The 22391-nt window shown below is 40.6% G+C and overlaps 1 protein-coding gene across 1 annotated transcript in view; it reads left to right on the top strand.

Moving 5' to 3' along the window:
* The window catches only part of crip2 (cysteine-rich protein 2), a 119000-nt gene that overhangs the window by 72838 nt on the left and 23771 nt on the right, over window positions 1-22391 (top strand). Inside the window, exons 3-4 of the mRNA XM_061969192.1 lie at window positions 22021-22078; window positions 22155-22289. Coding sequence (XP_061825176.1) covers window positions 22021-22078; window positions 22155-22289 — 193 coding nt within the window. The remainder of the gene's footprint in view (window positions 1-22020; window positions 22079-22154; window positions 22290-22391) is intronic.

The raw sequence follows: 22391 nt of genomic DNA on the forward strand, positions 1-22391 counted from the left end.
CCCTTGTTGGGTTAGCGATGCTACTGTACTAAACAAAAATGTAGTTTTTGATTATTCAAAGTTGAACACCGTCCATCTTATTCTGTATAATAAGATGAGAAGCTTGTAAAACACGAATGCAATGCCACACACAGATATAAATAGTTGAGTTTAGTTTGAGTTTATTTCGAACATGCATGCATACAACATGATACATCACAATTTCCAGTTTGTCTTTTCAACATGTTCGAAAAGGAGTAGGAAGAAGCAGAGTTTTTTTTAATCCTACCCCTTTTCTTTTACATAACAGTTGCTAAAACTTTTGTTCACTTCCTGTTCTCAATTTATTCACAATATACTCCGTAAGTAATGTCAATAAAAATAAATAAATAAATAATAATTGGTGAAGTAAGTTATATTTCAATATGGTGAGATGAGTAAGATTATTTTGAAAATGAATGGATGAATGAAATAAATTCAGAATGTTTATCATGGTTCTTCTTCTTTGTACTTTGTAAACACTTTAAGTTTGAAGAGTTTCTTGAAGTGGATCATATTAGTACATTGTTTGATTGCTTTGCTTTTAATCCATTCCATAATTTAATTCCACATACTGATATACTGAAAGTCTTAAGTGTTGTACGTGCATACAAATGTTTTAAATTAAATTTTTCTCTAAGATAATATTTCTCCTCTTTTGTTGAGAAGAATTGTTGTATATTCTTGGGTAGCAGGTTATAGTTTGCTTTGTGTATCATTTTAGCTGTTTGCAAATGCACTATGTGGTGGAATTTCAGTATTTTTGATTCAATAAATAAAGGATTTGTATGTTCTCTATATCCATAATGATGTATTATTATAACTGGTCTTTTTTGTAACACCGTTAGTGAATGAAGTGTACTTTTGTAGTTGTTTCCCATATTTCTACACAATAACTCAGATATGTAACACTAGCGAGCAGTAGAGAATATGAAGTGATTTTTGGTCTAGAACATGTTTTGCTTTATTTGTCAGCTAAACAATTGGAGTAGTATTTAAAAATATTTGACTGATGGACATCCATCAATCCATCCATCCATCCATCTTCTTCCGCTTATCCGAGGTTGGGTCGCGGGGGCAGCAGCCTAAGCAGGGAAGCCCAGACTTCCCTCTCCCCAGCCACTTCGTCCAGCTCCTCCCGGGGGATCCCGAGGCGTTCCCAGGCCAGCCGGGAGACATAGTCTTCCCAACGTGTCCTGGGTCTTCCCCGTGGCCTCCTCCCGGTCGGACGTGCCCGAAACACCTCCCGAGGGAGGCGTTCGGGTGGCATCCTGACCAGATGCCCGAACCACCTCATCTGGCTCCTCTCGATGTGGAGGAGCAGCGGCTTTACTTTGAGCTCCCCCCGGATGGCAGAGCTTCTCACCCTATCTCTAAGGGAGAGCCCCGCAACCCGGTGGAGGAAACTCATTTCGGCCGCTTGTACCCTTGATCTTGTCCTTTCGGTCATGACCCAAAGCTCATGACCATAGGTGAGGATGGGAACGTAGATCGACCGGTAAATCGAGAGCTTTGCCTTCTGGCTCAGCTCCTTCTTCACCACAATGGATCGATACAGCGTCCGCATTACTGAAGACGCCGCACCGATCCGCCTGTCGATCTCACCATCCACTCTTCCCTCACTCGTGAATAAGACTCCGAGGTACTTGAACTCCTCCACTTGGGGCAAGATCTCCTCCCCAACCCGGAGATGGCACTCCACCCTTTTCCGGACCAGAACCATGGACTCGGATTTGGAAGTGCTGATTCCCATCCCAGTCGCTTCACACTCGGCTGCGAACCGATCCAGTGAGAGCTGAAGATCTTGGCCAGATGAAGCCATCAGGACCACATCATCTGCAAAAAGCAGAGACCTAATCCTGCAGCCACCAAACCAGATACCCTCAACGCCATGACTGCTTCTAGAAATTCTGTCCATAAAGGTTTTGAACAGAATCGTTGACAAAGGGCAGCCCTGGCGGAGTCCAACCCTCACTGGAAACGGGTCCGACTTAATGCCGGCAATGCGGACCAAGCTCTGACACTGATCATACAGGGAGCGGACCGCCACAATAAGACAGTCCGTTTCCCCATACTCTCTGAGCACTCCCCACAGGACTTGCCGGGGTACACGGTCGAATGCCTTCTCCAAGTCCACAAAGCACATGTAGACTGGTTGGGCAAACTCCCATGCACCCTCAAGGACCCTGCCGAGAGTATAGAGCTGGTCCACAGTTCCACGACCAGGACGAAAACCACACTGTTCCTCCTGAATCCGAGGTTCGACTATCCGGCGTAGCCTCCTCTCCAGTACACCTGAATAGACCTTACCGGGAAGGCTGATGACTGATGGACAAATGAATAGAAATAGGCTAGATGAATAAATGAACAGTCAATCAGCATGCTAAATCAAACTATAAGCTACATTCTTGTATGACAACAGAATGGCTAGCAGAACAGAAGGCAGAGGAAACTACACCTTTTGATTTACTATTTGCTACTTGAACTTTACACATCACAAAAAGGTAAATTCGGATCGCTAACGTTGTTAGCATAAATGAATGGGATTTAACATTGAGAAAATTAGCATCACGGCTAACGGAGAAATATTTTGGGTTCATTATGAGACTGTGGTGGTACATAAACCTAGCTAGCTAGAGATATTGGCCCCAAAATCATGGAACAAGTACAGGAACAGCTAGCTAGCTTGAGTGTAAGTCTGCTGGAGTAGTCTACAGTCATACAGTAACAAGCAATTACACTTAAATACCATACATCAAATATATTTACCCCAGTAATATCATCAACACTTACCGTATTTTTCGGACTATAAGTCGCAGTTTTTTTCATAGTTTGGCCGGGGGTGCGACTTATACTCAGGAGCGACTTATGTGTGAAATGATTAACACATTAGCGTAAAATATCAAATAATATTATTGCTCTCATTCACATAAGAGACTAGACGTATAAGATTTCATGGGATTTAGCGATTAGGAGTGACAGATTGTTTGGTAAACGTATAGCATGTTCTATATGTTATAGTTATTTGAATGACTCTTACCATAATATGTTACGTTAACATACCAGTTGGTTATTTATGCCTCATATAACGTACACTTATTCAGCCTGTTGTTCACTATTCTTTATTTATTTTAAATTGCCTTTCAAATGTCTATTCTTGGTGTTGGCTTTTATCAAATACATTTCCCCAAAAAATGCGACTTATACTCCAGTGCGATTTATATATATTTTTTTCCTTCTTTATTATGCATTTTCGGCCGGTGTGACTTATACTCCGGAGCGACTTATACTCCGAAAAATACGGTACCTGACTGGATGAAGTCCTTGGGCTCAAATACTAGTGTGGCCTCAATAGCCCTGCTGTAGTGTGTAGCATGCTGGGAATGATCTGTGCATGTGATGGAAGAATGCACTGCACCTGTGATGGAGGAATGCACAGTGAAGGGTTGAAATTCAACTGAATTTGCATGAAATCAGGTTGTTTTAGCTAATAATCATGCTGCAAGATCTAGCATGTTGCATTCAATGTTTATTCCCATTAATTCCCATGGAAAGATTCCAACTTTGAATATTCCCGGAATTTTGCAACCCTAGTTAATACTATAAGTATTGTACTTATTACGCACCAGCTGTTTGATTGTAATGTGCTGTGGTGTTGAAGCAGCCATGTAAAATCGCTAATGCTAACCAGTAGCATGTATATGGCATACCCAATGCATACCTGCCAACTACTCCGGTTTTCCCGTAATTAGTACGGTTTTCATCAACCTATTCCGGGTTACGGTTGCAGTGATAAAAAATATGGTTTTTCATTAATTGAAAAAAATGTTTTTTTTAAATGCGCGAGGCTATTTATAGCATCGCTGCCAAGCACGAGGCATTGTTTCCAAACGAGCGAACGATCATGGAATCAGCCGGAGAAAAATCGCAAACGAGTCTTAAACCGAAAAGAAAACTGCAGTCATTCCGTGAAGAATATTCAAAAGCCTATCCGGGAATAATTATCCGTTCCAAAAAGGGTGAAAACTACACGAATTGCACCTTGTGCAGACAAGATTTTTCGATCGGACACGGAGGAAATAGCGATGTAAAAGACCACGTTGGGACAAAAAAACACAAGTCTAATGCCGTTGCTAGCGATACAAGTGGAAAACTTTCAACGTTTTTCGGATTTTAGCCACAAAAAGGTAATGACACCAATGTTATCTATTGGAATTGTTTAGTACTGTTATACTGTTAAAAGTGTTTATACTATTTATGCTTTCAAGTCCAAGTTAAAGAAATCTTGTTAAATGTTGACAGCATAACTACCAAAATACAGAAGTATGTCCTTAATATTTTTGCAGTGCTATTTCTGTTGAAAAGTTCAAATGATTACATTAGAGATGTGATGTGCCACTTTTCAAGTGTCTGATGGCTTAAATTAATTTTCATTCATTTTTCATATTTTGAATTCTTTTGAAAGGCTTACAAAAAAACTACATTTGAATTGTAATTCCATGCTATTGACAGGACTATTAATTTTAATGAAGTTAGCTTACCATGTTTACAGTATGATAATTGTGATAGAAATGTGAATTTTAGGCACAGAATATTTTTTACAATTGAACAAGGCAGTAGATTATACAAGCTTGGACAGAAAGTTAATAATGACACCAATTTTTTTTTTAATGGAATTGTTTAGTACTGTTTTACCATTTGTTTACTGTAAAAAGTGTTTATACTGTTTATACTTTCAATTAACAAATTGAAGTCTTGTGAAAGGTTGACAGGATAACTGGCATTAACTGTCAAAATAATATCAAACTATTGAAGGTAGCTTACAGAATAAACATGTCAATCAACCCATATGATTTTTGCTGTAATATTTTTGTTTTGAAAAGTCACTGTGACTGATAGAAAAGTGATGGTTTTAGCAACATTTTAACCTGTCTGAATGCAATCAATCATTTTGCGTCGGGGGGCGAAGCCTGAACCCCCCAACAGGACTTTGTCCTGGACCTACCGGGGCCTACGGCCCCTGGACCCTGGCTACTAGGTTTTTCTGATTTCAAAAGTTGGCAGGTATGCCAATGTATGTTAGCATCAAGCTAGCATTTTTTTTTTTTTTTTGAAAAGTGGAGCCCTGCTTTACTTGCGTTGGAATGTTTTTGAGTCAATTACTTTCTTGGCATTGAAAATTGCAACGTTACCGAGAGGTGGTTTGACTGAGTGAAAGTGTCGAAGCTCGAAGGGCTGGCCGAGTCGGCAACCAAGCGTGACGTCACGCACGACTCAGGCGCCGCAACACGGTATCGTTGGATTTTATGCATACTTGCCAACCTTGAGACCTCCGATTTCGGGAGGTGGGGGGCGTGGTTGGGGGTGGGGGTGGGGGGGGGGGGGGGGGGCGTGGTTAAGATATATATAAAAGAAATACTTGACTTTCAGTGAATTCTGAATTCTAGCTATATATATATATTTTATTACATATATATAATATATACATATACATATATAAATAAAAGAAGTACTTGAATTTCAGTGTTCATTTATTTACACATATACACACACATAACACTCATCTACTCATTGTTGAGTTAAGGGTTGAATTGTCCATCCTTGTTCTATTCTCTGTCACTATTTCAGAACACACACATTATACAAATATACATTATAAAATCAATAAGAAAACGGGAGCTCTAATTTGGGAGTCTGAATTCGGATCAGAAGTTCCTATATAAACATTGCGCACTCACGTCGCCATTTTGTATTGATTACTGCAGCTGTGCACTGGATTCATTCACAAATACAAACTACAACTCACAAACACTTTAGAATTAGGCTCCACCATCAGAATGTGTACTTAAACTTATAAAGCTCACATGGATATTATTCAGTGATTTGATTCACCAAAACTAACCTGTTATACAGGAGGAAAAAGCGTTTCAATTGTTCACAGACTGGTCGCGCTCATCAGAATGACAAGACTCTTCCGGTCTGCAGGTGATAGCATTCAATTGGGAAGAAACGCCCTACTGACCAATGTGAATACTGATAAATGTGTAATGACAGCTCCAAAAACGAATTCAAACCACAAAATAAAATAAATAAATCAACACAAAAATGTGACACATTATGGGTGGGTCACATATGCATGTACAGTAGATGGCAGTATTGTCCTGTTTAAAAGTGTCACAACATTGCTGTTTACGGCAATGTTGTGAACAGGCTGTCAACACGTCACTCAGGTCCGCATGGGGCTGGAGGGGGCGTGGCCTCCAGCTCCGCCTGAATTTCGGGAGATTTTCGGGAGAAAATTTGTCCCGGGAGGTTTTCGGGAGAGGCGCTGAATTTCGGGAGTCTCCCGGAGAATCCGGGAGGGTTGGCAAGTATGATTTTATGCGAATCGGTGCCTGGTAGGACCAGCGGGATTCGGTCAGTGCTAAAAACGTACCGTATCTATTGATGTTACTGTTGGGGGAATAGTTTCCCTCCTTTTGGCAGAATAAGAACACCTTAGAAATCACTAGCTTCAGCCTTAGAGAGATACACACATAATCAGTTATCGATGCACTCTCTCACACACTCATTATGTTCTCTAGTTTAATAGCGTCATGAAGTGGAGGACAATGTGTGCACATCAAGTTAACTTTCAGTTTCGAGCCCTCCCAAGGAGTTGCAAACTAGGTGGACAAAATCATGAGAGACGGGCAACCATTTTAGAGATTGCTCCGACCTTTAGATAGCTTGGCTCTCTCTCACAGCGCTGGTAGTTTTGTATTGTTTGTACTTACTCCTGTTTTGTAGAATACATTGTTAAACTTGTACTGTAGTCACCTCTCATCATTTCAGACGGCCTTAGAACTAAAGGGTCTGGGTGGACTTCCCCCTCCTAAAAGGGACATAAAGGCTATGTTTTGGTTAGAATTTGATCACCAAATGGCAAAGGTTGGGCCATGTTGTGGATAAGGTTGCATGACCTCAGCACTACAAGACATCGGCCCGTTTTATGCCGAGCGTCCGTAACCGTGACAACAATACATCTATCGCACTCGGTGCATCACTTTAAACAACTTCCCTCTCTTGTGATCTCCGCTTTAAAAGCTATTTCCCCCCCCGACGGACCTTGAAAAGGAAGCTGCTGTTTAATCTCCGCATGATTACAGAACATCCTCTAGTTATTTTAATACTGATATTGAAGGACGATAAGGGCAATCTCCATCGTCATAGAAACGCAGTCAGACCTTATCCATACATCTTTAAAAAGACTCCGCAATAGGGCTGAAAGCTATCACGATAGATCGGTCGATATTGATGATTATTGATGTTTTTTAAGACCAATGGAGTATAAGGAGCAGGAGAAAAATATGTTAAATGTAAACATTTTTACTTCAAATCTAACCTTCCTCTGGTTATATTCTCCTCAGCTATCAAGGCCTGAAGGAAGTGTCAACAGAAGCATGGAAAACAATCAATGAATGTAAACAACACTTAATAACCTCTTCAAATAAAGGTGCAAAAAGAATGAATATGTAAGAAATGCTTAATAAAATGTAACAAAATAGTGCAAAGTGTGAACATGTAAATGAAGAAAAACCAGGAAGTTACAGCTGTGCTCTAAAGGGTGAGCGCGGCTAAGGTTAAAGTTAAAGTACCAATGATTGTCACACACACACACACTAGGTGTGGTGAAATTATTCTCTGCATTTGACCCATCACCATACTTGCCAACCTTGAGACCTCCGATTTCGGGAGGGGGGTGGGGGTGGGGGTGGGAGGGGGGTCGTGGCTAAAAGGGGAGGAGTATATTTACAGCTAGAATTCACCAAGTCAAGTATTTCATATATATGTATACATATATATATTTTATTATATATATATATATATATATATATATATATATATATATACCGTATTTTCCGCACCATAAGGCGCCCTGGGTTATAAGCCGCGCCTTCAATGAACGGCATATTTCAAAACTTTGTCCACCCATAAGCCGCCCCGTGTTGTAAGCCGCATCTAACTGCGCTAAAGGAATGTCAAAAAAACAGTCATGGAATCGTATATCAACATGGACGGAGCTGCTGAAAAAAGCCACCCGGCCTCTTCGCGTAAACTTAAACTTACCTTAACCACTCGCTCATCTTTTCTTCATCCATCCCTTCGAGTTAGCTTTTATGATGACGCCGGCTGGAAAGGTCTCTTTTGGCAAGGTCTTCCTTTTGAATATCACCATGGGTGGAAGTTTCTGGCCATTAGCATGGCAAGCTAGAACCACAGTGAAGGATGACTTCTCATTCCCTGTGGTGCGAATATTCACCGTACGTGCTCCCGTTGTATCCACAGTGCGGTTCACAGGAATATCAGTTGCTGTGAAATAGTAATCCGTGTGCGGATGGAGAGATTGCGTCTTTTCATGAACCGGATCCCTGTCACTTGGTAGGAGCCATTTTGTGGTCTTTACAGATGTAAACACACAAAGGAAATGAAACATACGGTATATCCGCGCGCTTTTTCTTCTTCTACGCGGGCGGGTGGTTGCTTACAGTAGAAGAAGAAGCGCTTCCTGTTCTATGGGGGCGGGTGCTTACCTTGGCGGTTGCTTGCGTAGAAGAAGAAGCGCTTCCTGTTCTACCGGGAAAAAAGATGGCGGCTGTTTACCGAAGTTGCGAGACCGAAACTTTATGAAAATGAATCGTAATATTTATCCATATATAAAGCGCACCGGGTTATAAGGCGCACTGTCAGCTTTTGAGAAAATTTGTGGTTTTTAGGTGCGCCCTATAGTGCGGAAAATACGGTACATATATATATTTTATTTTATATATATATATATATATATATATATATATATATATATATATATATATATATACATATATAAAATAAATACTTGAATTTCAGTGTTCATTTATTTACACATATACACACACATAACACTCATCTACTCATTGTTGAGTTAAGGGTTGAATTGTCCATCCTTGTTCTATTCTCTGTCACTATTTTTCGAACCATGCTGAACACCCTCTCTGAAGATGCATTGCTGTGTGGCACGCACAGAAGTGCTTTCATCAAATGCACTAGATGGCAGTATTGTCCTGTTTAAGAGTGTCACAACATTGCTGTTTACGGCAGACGAACTGCTTTACGGTAGACAGAAACATGACTGCTGTTGTTGTGTGTTGTTGCCACGCTGGGAGGACGTTAATGAAACTGCCTAACAATAAACCCACATAAGAAACCAAGAACTCGCCCTCCATCATTCTACAGTTATAACGTGATTGGGCAGGTATGCTGTTTACATTGTGGGTTAGCGGACTCAGGTCCGCCTGAATTCCGGGAGATTTTCGGGAGAAAATTTGTCCCGGGAGGTTTTCGGGAGCGGCGCTGAATTTCGGGAGTCTCCCGGAAAATCCGGGAGGGGTTGGCAAGTATGCCCATCACCCTTGATCACCCCCTAGGAGGTGAGGGGAGGGGAGGGGAGCAGTGAGCAGCAGCAGTGGCCTCGCCCAGGAATCATTTTTGGTGATTTAACCCCCAATTCCAACCCTTGATGCTGAGTGTCAAGCAGGGAGGTAATGGCTCCCATTTTTATAGTCTTTGCTATGACTCGGCCGGCATTTGAACTCACAACCTACCCATCTCAGGGCAGACACCCTAACCACTAGGCCACTAAGTGGTGTGGTATTACCTGTCTTGGTCGGGACGAGCGCCTTGCATCATTTACAGACCACATTGGTCTGACTATGGTCCCTTTTGGGGGGAAAAAAAATACTGCCATACCGTCGAGGTGACTTTTCCTCTCTTTTTTTTCACAATTTCTTAATTAGGGCCCGCATGGCCCATTGCATAAGGACTCCCACAGGGAGTCCTTATGCAATGGGACATAAGGACCTATTGAATTTGTAAGGTTTTATTATTATTCTTTCTTATTCCGCAGCTTTGCGCGGTACTTTGACCCCCTTAACATGCTTCAAAACTCACCAAATTTGACGCACACATAAATGAACTCGAACAAAACTCTTTGGTAAAAAAAACCAAACCCCAAAACTCAAAATTGCGCTCTAGCGCCCCCTACAAAGTAAACTTTTTATAACTCCCAGTACGAATGTCGTAGAGACATGAAACAAAAACCTCTATGTAGGTCTAACTTAGACTTAAATTTTATTAATTTATTTCCTTGGCCAAAAATCTACAGGAAGTTTTGCTATTCCCCCTTCAACACTACATTTTAGTAAAATCAGTCACTTTTGCCTTTTTGAGCTTTAATTTGACCCCCTTAACATGCTTCAAAACTCACCAAACTGAACGCACACATCAGGACTGGCAAACATTGCGATCTAAAAAAAAAAAACGAACCCCAAATCTCAAAATTGAGCTCTAGAGCAATTTTTGAATAAAACCGAGAAAAAACTGCTCCTCGGAAGAAAAAAATGACAAAACTGCCTGTAACTCCCACTGGGAAGGTCGGAGAGACATGAAACTAAAACCTTTCCGTAGGTCTCACTTAGACCTACATTTCTTAAATTGACAACCCCCAGCAAAAATCTACAGGAAGTTTGCTATTCCCCCTTCAACACAACATTTTTGTAAAAACCGGTCACCTTCCTTCAAAAACTATCTCCTCTGAGCGCGTTTGTCGTTTCGGCTTCAAACTAACACAGGAGAGAGATTGAACCCTTGTGATTAAAACTACAGAAGCGCGTTTTTATAACTGCTCCGGTTTTGATTTTATGAGCCTTCAAAGAACCGCTGCGCTGATGCTGCTGTTTTTTTAAGATGGCTGCTTAAAAGCAGGAAGCACCAGCGTGCCCACACTATGCAGACAAGGTGGGTACACTAGACAAAAGTATTGGGACACTTGGGACTAAAACTTGACAAAAGTATTTGGACACTTAGGACTAGCACCTGCCAAATATGCGGGCCCGACCAATGCTGCTTGCAGCTTTAATTTTTACTTGGTCTTCTCACGCCATGCAAAGAACCAACCGCGACACAAGAGCGCAACCAAAAAGATAGTTGATACTGTTACCTGATTGGCTGCTAGCGTGTCAGTGATCACTTCCTGCGTTGCTTTTTTACCAGAGAAAGATTGCCTTCGTTCATGCAACCAAACTTGCTTGGCAACTTCCGCTTTCTTCCAATGAAATGATCTAACGTTTTATCAAACACATTTTTTAACGATATCGATTACGCGTCTATTGCGATGTACAGTATATTGACATCGTTTCATTGCCCAGCCCTATTTTGTAGGACTGGATGATGTGGTCCAGCTGCTTGAATACTTGAACCCTCCTCAGGCCCTTACATTCCTCATTAAAGGTCACCTCATCAACAACAATCATCTGCTGAACTGCTTGTCCCATTAGGGGTGCGTTCAAGAGCTCCTGCAGTAGTCCACTTTCTGCTCTGTTGTGTGAGTCACCGTGTTGATAGAAAGTGAAGCGTCGTCGATGGAGAAGATTTATTTTTCACCCTGTGGGAAGCGAGTGGGCTGTGTTTTGATCTATATAGCCAGCGCCAGCAGACTCCCTCGACAAAGAAGCCGTGTGTGTGTGTATGTGTGTGTGTGTGTGTGTGTGTGTGTGTGTGTGTGTGTGTGTGTGTGTGTGTGTGTGTGTGTGTGTGTGTGTGTGTGTGTGTGTGTACTTGTCTCACCATCCTTGTGTGGACATACACTTGACAAACCACCCTTTCTGGGAGAACCTTTTGACTTGTAAGGACCTTTGCCTGGTCCTCACAACTACAGAAGTAAAATATTTGTTTTACTTTGTGTGTTTTGCATTCTGAAGTGAGGTTGCAACTCTCTACTCCCATCTAGTGCTAGATTTTTTATTTTTTTTTTCATCATTCTAGCTATAGTGGAAAGGGGGGCCCTCACAACCTACTAACCCAGGGGTCGGCAACCCAAAATGTTGAATGAGCCATAGTGGACCAAAATTTAAAAAAAAAATCTGTCTGGAGCCGCAAAAAATTAAAAGTCATATTACATACAGATAGTGTGTCATGAGATATACATTGAATTAAGAGGACTTAAAGGAAACTAAATGAGCTCAAATATAGCTACAAATGAGGCATTATGATGCCCATCCATCCATCCATTTTCTACCGCTTATTCCCTTCGGGGTTGCGGGGGTACTGGAGCCTATCTTAGCTACAATCGGGCGGAAGGCGGGGTACACCCTGGACAAGTCGCCATCTCATCACAGGGCGCATTATGATGCAATATGTACATATAGGTAGCCTAAATAGCATGTTAGCATCGATTAGCTTGCAGTCATGCAGTGACCAAATATGTCTGATTAGCACTCCACACAAGTCAATAACATCAACAAAACTCACCTTTCATGCACAACCTTAAAAGTTTGGTGGAGAAAATGAGACAGAAAAAGAAGTGGCATAAAACACGTCCTAGAAAGTTATAAATGTAAACAAACTACGGTGAGTTCAAGGACCGCCAAAATTAGTAGGACAAAACGGTGCTCGCCAAATACTCGAATCAGTGAAGCATGTTTAATATAAACAGTGTGCTTTATAACAATTAGGGAGGTTTGTGTCATGTTTGTCCTCCTACAGAAACCATATTAAAACAAAAAATAGACTGTTTTCCCCTCATCTTTTTCCATTTTTCATACATTTCTGAAAAAGCTCCAGAGAGCCGCTAGGGCGGCGCTAAACGCGGGTTGCCGACCTCTGTACTAACCAAACGTGGGTCCACACAAAGTAGGCAAGACATGTGTGTGTGTGTGTGTGTGTGTGTGTGTGTGTGTGTGTGTGTGTGTGTGTGTGTGTATCCTGAGAAAGTCATCAGGTTGTGAAATGGCCGTCCAGAGTGCCCCTCATCACAGAAAAGACAAGATTGACGAGTTGAAAGTTGAAGTCTTATATAAAGAATGGATTGTGGCAATACTCTAGTTAAAAACAAAAAAAACAACATTTTTTTAAATGTTTCACCTAACCAGCAATAACATTTCTGTAAGTATGCATTCCAGGCCACTAGTTGGCGATGTCACCTGTAAAGAACACTTAATAATGCCAGTGTAATGCACATTTAAATACTTACTTAATTAATTATGTTTTCGATTTATAATCAACGGATTGTTGAAATCTTAGTGCAACACCTGGCTGCCACCAGCAGGGGAGCTGTTATTTTGAGATTTTCAAAAAGGGAAAATACATAGTTTACCATTTTTTTTTCCATCCAAAAGTAGTGCTAAATGTATTTTAAAAATGTCAATATTAATATAATAAAGTTTTGCCTTCAGTTGTTTTTTTCCAGTTTTGTCACATGCCCATCCCTAAAGAAAAAATAAAACAATTTAAACTTATTGAGGCAAAACTGAGTGCCATACTTGGGTTACACCAGCAGGGGCGCTGTTGATTCCATTCTTATAAAAAACATAGTTTTCTATCTATTTTCCATTCTACCAATAGTATTAAATAATCCATCCATCCATTTTCTACCGCTTGTCCCTTTTGAGGTCACGGGGGGTGCTGGAGCCTATCTCGGCTGCATTTGGGCGGTAGGCGGGGTACACCTTGGACAAGTCGCCACCTCATCGTATTTAACCAATTTAAAGGAATGGACCGATTGTAGCTGAGATAGGCTCCAGCGACCCCGAAGGGAATAAGCGGTAGAAAATGGATGGATCAATGTATCCTATTTTTGGTCATAGTTTCCATAATTTTGTTAAATGCCCATCCCTAAATAAAAATTAAAACCGTTTAAACTTATTGAGGCAAATCTGACTGCCATACTTGTGTGCCACCAGCAGGGACGCTGTTTATTCTATTCTTATAAAATACATAGTTTTCCATATATTTTCCTTTCTACAAATAGAGAAAAAATAATATTTAAGAAATGTAAATGAATGTGTTAATTTATCGTATTTTTGGTCATAGTTTCCATAATTTTGTTAAATGCCCATCCCGAAAGAAAAAATAAAACAATTAACATTTATTGAGGCAAAACTGAGTGCCTTACTTGGGTGCCACCAGCAGGGACGCTGTTTATTCTATTCTTATAAAATACATAGTTTTCCATATAATTTCCTTTCTACAAATAGAGAAAAAAATAATATTTAAGAAATGTAAATGAATGTATTAATTTATCGTATTTTTGGTCATAGTTTGCATAATTTTGTTAAATGCCCATCCCGAAAGAAAAAATAAAACAATTAAAATGTATTGAGGCAAAACTGAGTGCCATACTTGGGTGCCACCAGCAGGGGCGCTGTTGATCCTATTCTTATAAAATACATAGTTTTCTACCTATTTTCCCTTCTGCAAATAGTCTTGAATAATATTTAAGAAATATAAATGAATCTATTAATGCAGTGGTTCTCAAATGGGGGTACTTGAAGGTATGCCAAGGGGTACGTGAGATTTTTTTTAAATATTCTAAAAAATAGCAACAATTCAAAAATCCTTTATAAATATAAATCTATCTTTTTTTCCAAATAGTTCAAGAAAGACCACTACAAATGAGCAATATTTTGCACTGTTATACAATTTAATAAATCAGAAACTGATTACACATTGCTGTATTTTACTTCTTTATCTCTTTTTTTCAACCAAAAATGCTTTGCTCTGATTAGGGGGTACTTGAATTTAAAAGAAATTCACAGGGGGTACATCACTGAAAAAAGGTTGAGAACCACTTTGTTAATGTATCGCATGTTTGCTCATAGTTTGCATGATTTTGTCACATGCTAATTTAAAAAAAATAAAAAGACCTACGATAAACATTTAAACCTATTGAGGCGAAACTAAGTGTCATACTTGGATGCCACCAGAAGGGGCGCTGTGTACTCAAGCTGCTTAACGTAATGTTTTTTCTTGGGGAGAAAAACAGATGTTGGGGGGGGGGAAACGCATTCCTCATTATTATTTGTCATTGAAAACTATTAATAAAATATTATTTTTGCTACAATTTTTTTCCTATATAAAAATAGTACTAAATAATAACAATGGATGGATGTTAATATTATATTTGCCCTCAGTTTCCAATATTGTGTCACATGCCTACCAGCAGGGGCACTGTGTATTCATAGCCGCTTAACATAATGCTTTCCTCGTTATTTTTTTTAATCTAAAACCATTATCAAAATAATATTGTTGTGTACATTTACTTGCTATTTCCATAATTGAGTCACATGTCCGTCCTATTTTTTTCTCATGCAACAGTATTTTAGTCTCAAGCCTTGTTTGGCCCCTAAATGCCAGGAGTGCTCCTGTCCTCCTCATCTATGGTCATTGTGCTGTGGACCAGTGGTCATGCTCCCTGTGACCGCCACATTCCCAGCATGCAATGGGCCATCCCATGGTTCAAGTGGAAACACAAAGTAGTCACCTGGCGCCCCTGGAAGTGTGACTACGGTTGCGAGGATACAGCGGCCGTTGCTGTTATGTGTCTCATAAAGCTGTGGTGATGGCATCGTCTGGCTGCCGAGTGTCCCTTTTTTGGAAAGAGTCAGAAAGACGCTCACAATTAAGTCGTAATCTACTAAAGTGACAGTTCTTAAGGACCAATCAGCACAAAATATTGTCTTTAGCTCCGCTCTACCACTATGATACCATACTTGACCACTAGGATTGGGACCCCAATTAGAGGGTACCTTTTACAACTAACATAAATTCTACACATTCCGAAAAAATATTTTTTTGGTGTTTAAATAAGTACATCATTCATATATTGCAGTGAATTGAATACAGGAAGTGAACCATATAGCAAGCTAAATAGCTTACTTGTTGACGCCTCCGTTCGCTCCCCGAAACGACGTTGCTGGCCGTCCACTTTGCTGCTAATCCTATTTGGATGATTACAATCCGAAAGCTGTTAGTTCCGAACCAGTACTACCAGAGGTGGGTAGAGTAGCCAGAAATGGTACTCAAGTAAGAGTACTGTTACATAAGAGATTTATTACTCAAGTAAAAGTAAGGAGTAGTCACCCAAATATTTACTTGAGTAAAAGTAAAAAGTATGTTGTGAAAAAACTACTCAAATACCGAGTAACTGATGAGTAACACACACACACGTATCATATATATATATATATATATATATACACACACACATATACATATATATATATATATATATATATATATATATATATATATATATATATATGTATGTATGTGTGGGAAAAAAATCACAAGACTATTTCATCTCTACAGGCCTGTTTCATGAGGGGGGGTTCCCTCAATCATCAGGAGATTTTAATGGGAGCATTCACATACCATGGTTTATATAGGGCACAGAGTGGGTGGGTACAGGCTGGCGTAGGGGCGTGGTGATTGGCTCATGTGTTACCTAGGAGGTGTTTCCGTCTGTGGCGGCATGCTGTTACAATTTCGCTGCGCTTGTTGAGGAATGACAGGTCTGGACGGTAAATAATAAACAGTTTCTCTTTCAAGCATAGGTTGCATCATGAGCCAATCACCACGCCCCTACGCCAGCCTGTACCCACCCACTCTGTGCCCTATATAAACCATGGTATGTGAATGCTCCCATTAAAATCTCCTGATGATTGAGGGAACCCCCCCTCATGAAACAGGCCTGTAGAGATGAAATAGTCTTGTGATTTTTTTCCCACACATACATATATTGCGCTCTACTACGGTATCGAGCACTATTTTTTGGATAACCTTATTAAGACATATATATATATATATATATATATATATATATATATATATATATATATATATATATATATATATATATATATATATATATATATATATATATATGTATATATATATGTATGTGTGGGAAAAAAATCACAAGACTATTTCATCTCTACAGGCCTGTTTCATGAGGGGGGGTTCCCTCAATCATCAGGAGATTTTAATGGGAGCATTCACATACCATGGTTTATATAGGGCACAGAGTGGGTGGGTACAGGCTGGCGTAGGGGCGTGGTGATTGGCTCATGTGTTACCTAGGAGGTGTTTCCGTCTGTGGCGGCATGCTGTTACAATTTCGCTGCGCTTGTTGAGGGATGACAGGTCTGGACGGTAAATAATAAACAGTTTTTCTTTCAAGCATAGGTTGCATCTTTTATTACCACTATTGTAAGGTGTGCTGGATGCAAGAATTTGCCATGTTATTGAATATTCAACATTATTGTCTTTGAGGTCCCAAATGTGTTTGCTGAGTTCTGTGGTATTCCGCAGGTTTTGGTTCCTGAAAGAAGCCTTGTGATTGTTCCATCTGGTTTTGAATTCTCCCTCGGTTAATCCTACATATGTGTCGGATGTGTTAATGTCCTTGCGTATTACCTTAGATTGGTAGACAACTGATGTTTGTAAGCACCCCCCGTTGAGAGGGCAATCAGGTTTCTTTCGACAGTTACAGCCTTTGTTGGTTTTGGAGTCGCTCTGTCCGGGGGCCGACGGCTCATTTGCAATTGTTTTGTTGTGGTTTGAGATGATTTGTCGTATATTGTTCATACAGCTGTAGCTCAATTTAATGTTGTTCTTGTTGAATACTTTTCTTAGGATGTTGTCTTTGGGAAAGTGTTTGTCAATCAGATTGAGGAATTTGTGTCCAATGTTAGTTGAGACGTTTTTGCTGTATGGGGGGTTGTACCAGATGATGTCGTTTCGTTTTCTGTTCTTTTTTGGCTGGTTTCCTGGCGTGGGTTCATAGGTGAGGGTGAAATTGTATCCGCTTTCATCAAGGGCTTTTTGGTACGGGGGGGTTGCTTGGTCAAATTCAGCTTTGCTAGATGACAGCATCGATAGCCTTTTATTAATTCCGGTAGGTATTCTTTTCGTGGTGGTGGGTGGGTGGTTGCTGTCATGGTGCACGTATTGGAGTGTTGTGTTGGGTTTCGTGAATGGTTGGTAGCTGTTATTTCTCAGGTTGAAAGTGACGTCAAGGAAGTTGACGGTTTGCTTGTTGGCTTCAATCGTGATCCGTAGGCTGTTCTCTTTGAAAATTTGGCATATGCGCTTCTTGGTATTCTCGCTGCTCCTTGGCGAGGCGCGACACACTGCCAGTCCGTCATCACGGTAAATACCAAGGTTCAGATTGAGGCTAGCGAGCTGGGAGAGGAGGAAACTCCCAACGAGTTCACACGTTTCTGCTCCGTCAAAACTTCCCATAGTGACGTCAAATGTTGCATTGTTCTTTTTTTGCCATGGTGTACTGAGGTGGATGAGAATGGAGTTTTTTGCGTGGATGATGATGTTTCTTTCGTTGCCTGTGATTGAGTCGTAGTCTGAGGCACATTCTAAAAACACTATTCAAATAAACAAAAACATAACAAAAGTGAAATAAAAAAGCTTAAATGTCATTTAGAAAAAGTTGCAATGTTGACTAATAAAACAAAGCTGTTTTTTTTCTCTTTCAAATGTGCCGTGGGCCTTTAAAACATTAGCTGTGGGCCGCAAATGGCCTCCGGGGCACACTTTTGACACCCCTGCTATAGATAATAAAAAATTAAATGTGATAAATCTATGGATAAAAAGCAGAGCCTGGCGACGCATGCGCGTTTATCTAAACTCTCTCTCTCTCTCTCTCTCTGTCTCTGCCCCTCGCTCACCAATGCTGCTGTTTGTTTTGTTTTTAACCCCTTCTTAACCCTGAACGTACATTGAAAATACACGCAACCCTAACTCAAAATGCCGGACATTTGAGGCATTTAAGAAATTCCGCCCTGACAGCTCCGCAAAAGAGGACATGTCCGGTGAAAAGAGGACGTATGGTCAGTCTATCGTAGTCCGTTAGCTGCTAGCATGCGGGTGTTGTGCCTCGGTGTGTATTATTTAAACAAAATGCGTTACGCTACTTAATATGTCCGTGTGGAAACTCGTTCGGTACACCTCCGAACCGACCCAAAACGGTTCGATACAAATACACGTACCGTTACACTCCTACACCTTTTTATAAAGTCTTTTCTCAAAGCAATCACACACGTCCGGTTGGTGGCTTCACAATAGTAGCGCTACGCTTCACATCCGATCTAACAAAACAACGAAAAATCGTCTTACAACGTGATCATGCTGTTCTTTTACTCTATTTTGTGACATTTCTACCTAAATAAATGTTTTCACAGATTGAAATGGATTGTATTGTAATGGCAGCGGCGAGCTGAAGGAGGAAGATTGACTTTGAACAATCTCGTCTTCTTATTCGGTACCACTGAGACTGGGTGTAATACTGCAGGCATGCCTGCCACTACCCTCTGCAGCCCACATCGGGTGATTACAGTTCACTACACATTATTACCATCGCTATGGCATATTATTTTATAACCTGTTCTGACGAATAGTCTGCAATTACAGATTGTTTAACAGGCTGAATATTACATTTTATTAATAAGTAGGTAGAGAAGGTTATAACATTGTCATGCAGAGATATGTATATTGATAACTTGTAAAGAATATCAGAAACATTTATTCTGGTAGAAAAAAATATCACAGAGCATCTTTGATCGGAACAATCCACATTTTGTGTTACTAATGCGTGAAACTGCTACCTCAACGTGGAGGTGTAGCTCCTCTCTTCTGAATGCAAGTGCTCCTAAAGCAGGCTACTATTACCATTAGCAATATTATATGGTGGGGAAAAAAATGACAACTCAATCAATCAATGTTTATTTATATAGCCCTAAATCACAAGTGTCTCAAAGGGCTGCACAAGCCACAACGACATCCTCGGTACAAAGCCCACATAAGGGCAAGGAAAAACTCACCCCAGTGGGACGTCGATGTGAATGACTATGAGAAACCTTGGAGAGGACCGCATATGTGGGTAACCCCCCCCCCCCTCTAGGGGAGGCCGAAAGCAATGGATGTCAAGTGGGTCTAACATAATATTGTGAGAGTCCAGTCCATAGTGGATCCAACATAATAGTAAGAGTCCAGTCCACAGTGGGGCCAGCAGGACACCATCCCGAGCGGAGACGGGTCAGCAGGGCAGAGATGTTCCCAGCCGATGCACAGGCGAGCGGTCCACCCCGGGTCCCGACTCTGGACAGCCAGCACTTCATCCATGGCCACCGGACCTGTGCCCCCCCCCCCCCCACCCCCCCACCCCCACAATGAAAAGGGGAGCAGAGGAGAAAAGAAAAGAAACGGCAGATCAACTGGTCTAACAGGGGGGCTATTTAAAGGCTAGAGTATACAAATGAGTTTTAAGATGGGACTTAAATGCTTCTACTGAGGTAGCATCTCTAATTGTTACCGGGAGGGCATTCCATAGTACTGGAGCCCCAATAGAAAACGCTCTATAGCCCGCAGACTTTTTCTGAGATGAATGTTACAATCAAAACAGCTGGCACATTATGTACAGTGTAAACACTTTGTAGGGCGCAACATAACACATTCGGCTTCATGGAAAAAAGCTACTTCCTATATGACAATACAACAACTGGGCAGCACAGTTATGATAATCAGCTCAGTTTAAAATGTTACAATAAAAAATAAAATGGTACCATCTAACGATAAAATCGGTACTGTTCAGTACCGGTATCGATTCCCAAGTCTAAGGTTAAAATGTGAACAGTACCCATCCCTGGGTGTAAACATAACTAAATATGAAAACTGCATTCCTTACACCATACTTGCCAACTCTGAGACCTCCGATTTCGGGAGGTGGGGGGAGGGGGAGGGGGTGGGCGTGGTCGGTGTGGGAGGGGGCGTGGCTAAAAGGGGAGGAGTATATTTACAGCTAGAATTCACCAAGTCAAGTATTTCATATATATAATATATATATATATATATAACAAATACTTGACGTTCAGTGAATTCTAGCTATATATATATATATATATATATATATATATATATATTTATTTTATTATATGTATATATATATATTAATTTTATTATATATATATATATATATATATATATATATATATATATATATATATATATATATATAAAAAATAAATACTTGAATTTCAGTGTTCATTTATTTACACATATACACACACATACCACTCATCTACTCATTGTTGAGTTAAGGGTTGAATTGTCCATCCTTGTTCTATTCTCTGTCACTATTTTTCGAACCATGCTGAACACCCTCTCTGAAGATGCATTGCTGTGTGGCACGCACAAAAGTGCTTTCATCAAATGCACTAGATGGCAGTATCGTCCTGTTTAAGAGTGTCACAACATTGCTGTTTACGGCAGACGAACTGCTTTACGGTAGACAGAAACATGACTGCTGTTGTTGTAATTTTTTTTAATTTCATCCGCCCGATCCGCGGATAATCCGCGGATAATCCGCGGACTCCGCGGTTGTGCCCGCAAACCGCGCATCTCTAATACATATAATAAAAATAAAAATAATATATATATATATATATAATAAAATAAATATATATATATATATATATATATATATATATATATATATATATATATATATATATATATATATAAAATAAATACTTGAATTTCAGTGTTCATTTATTTACACATATACACACACATACCACTCATCTACTCATTGTTGAGTTAAGGGTTGAATTGTCCATCCTTGTTCTATTCTCTGTCACTATTTTTCTAACCATGCTGAACTCTGATGATGCATTGCTGTGTGGCATGCACAAAAGTGCTTTCATCAAATGCACTAGATGGCAGTATTGTCCTGTTTAAGAATGTCACAACATTGCTGTTTACGGCAGACGAACTGCTTTACGGTATATAAAAACGTGACTGCTGTTGTTGTGTGTTGTTACCGCGCTGGGAGGACGTTAATGAAACTGCCTAACAATAAACCCACATAAGAAACCAAGAACTCGCCCTCCATCATTCTACAGTTATAACGTGATTGGGCAGGTATGCTGGTTATATTGTGGGTTAGCGGACTCAGGTCCTCATGGACCTGAGTCCGCCTGAATTTTGGGAGATTTTCGGGAGAAAATTTGTCCCGGGAGGTTTTCGGGAGAGGCGCTGAATTTCGGGAGTCTCCCGGAAAATCCGGGAGGGTTGGCAAGTATGCCTTACACTACTTGAGAAGAAGTTATTAATGGTGCATGTTTTTGTCTCCTGCAGCATGACGGAAGGCCTTACTGCCACAAGCCGTGCTACGCCGCCCTCTTTGGGCCAAAAGGTGCACTGCATGGCATGTTACACCCTGCACAAATAGACGGTAGAAATATATGACCAGAGGTTTATGTTCCCTGCAGGCGTGAACATCGGGGGGGCCGGCTCCTACGTGTACGACGCCCCCGCCAACAACAACTGCCCGGCAACTGGCGGGGACTCCTCGTCCTCCAGAGCGGAGGAGAAGAAGACGTTTGCAGCCAAGCCGCCCTCCAAAGGTAGGAAGAAGAACCTTCTGAGGTCTTCTTCTGCTGCTCACTCAAAGATGAAAACCTCCAGTGTTTCTCGCTAGACGGCAGCTTTTCATTTCCTTTGGCGCC

This window comes from Nerophis lumbriciformis, linkage group LG08, assembly GCF_033978685.3.
Source record: "Nerophis lumbriciformis linkage group LG08, RoL_Nlum_v2.1, whole genome shotgun sequence".
NCBI classification, from domain to species: domain Eukaryota; kingdom Metazoa; phylum Chordata; class Actinopteri; order Syngnathiformes; family Syngnathidae; genus Nerophis; species Nerophis lumbriciformis.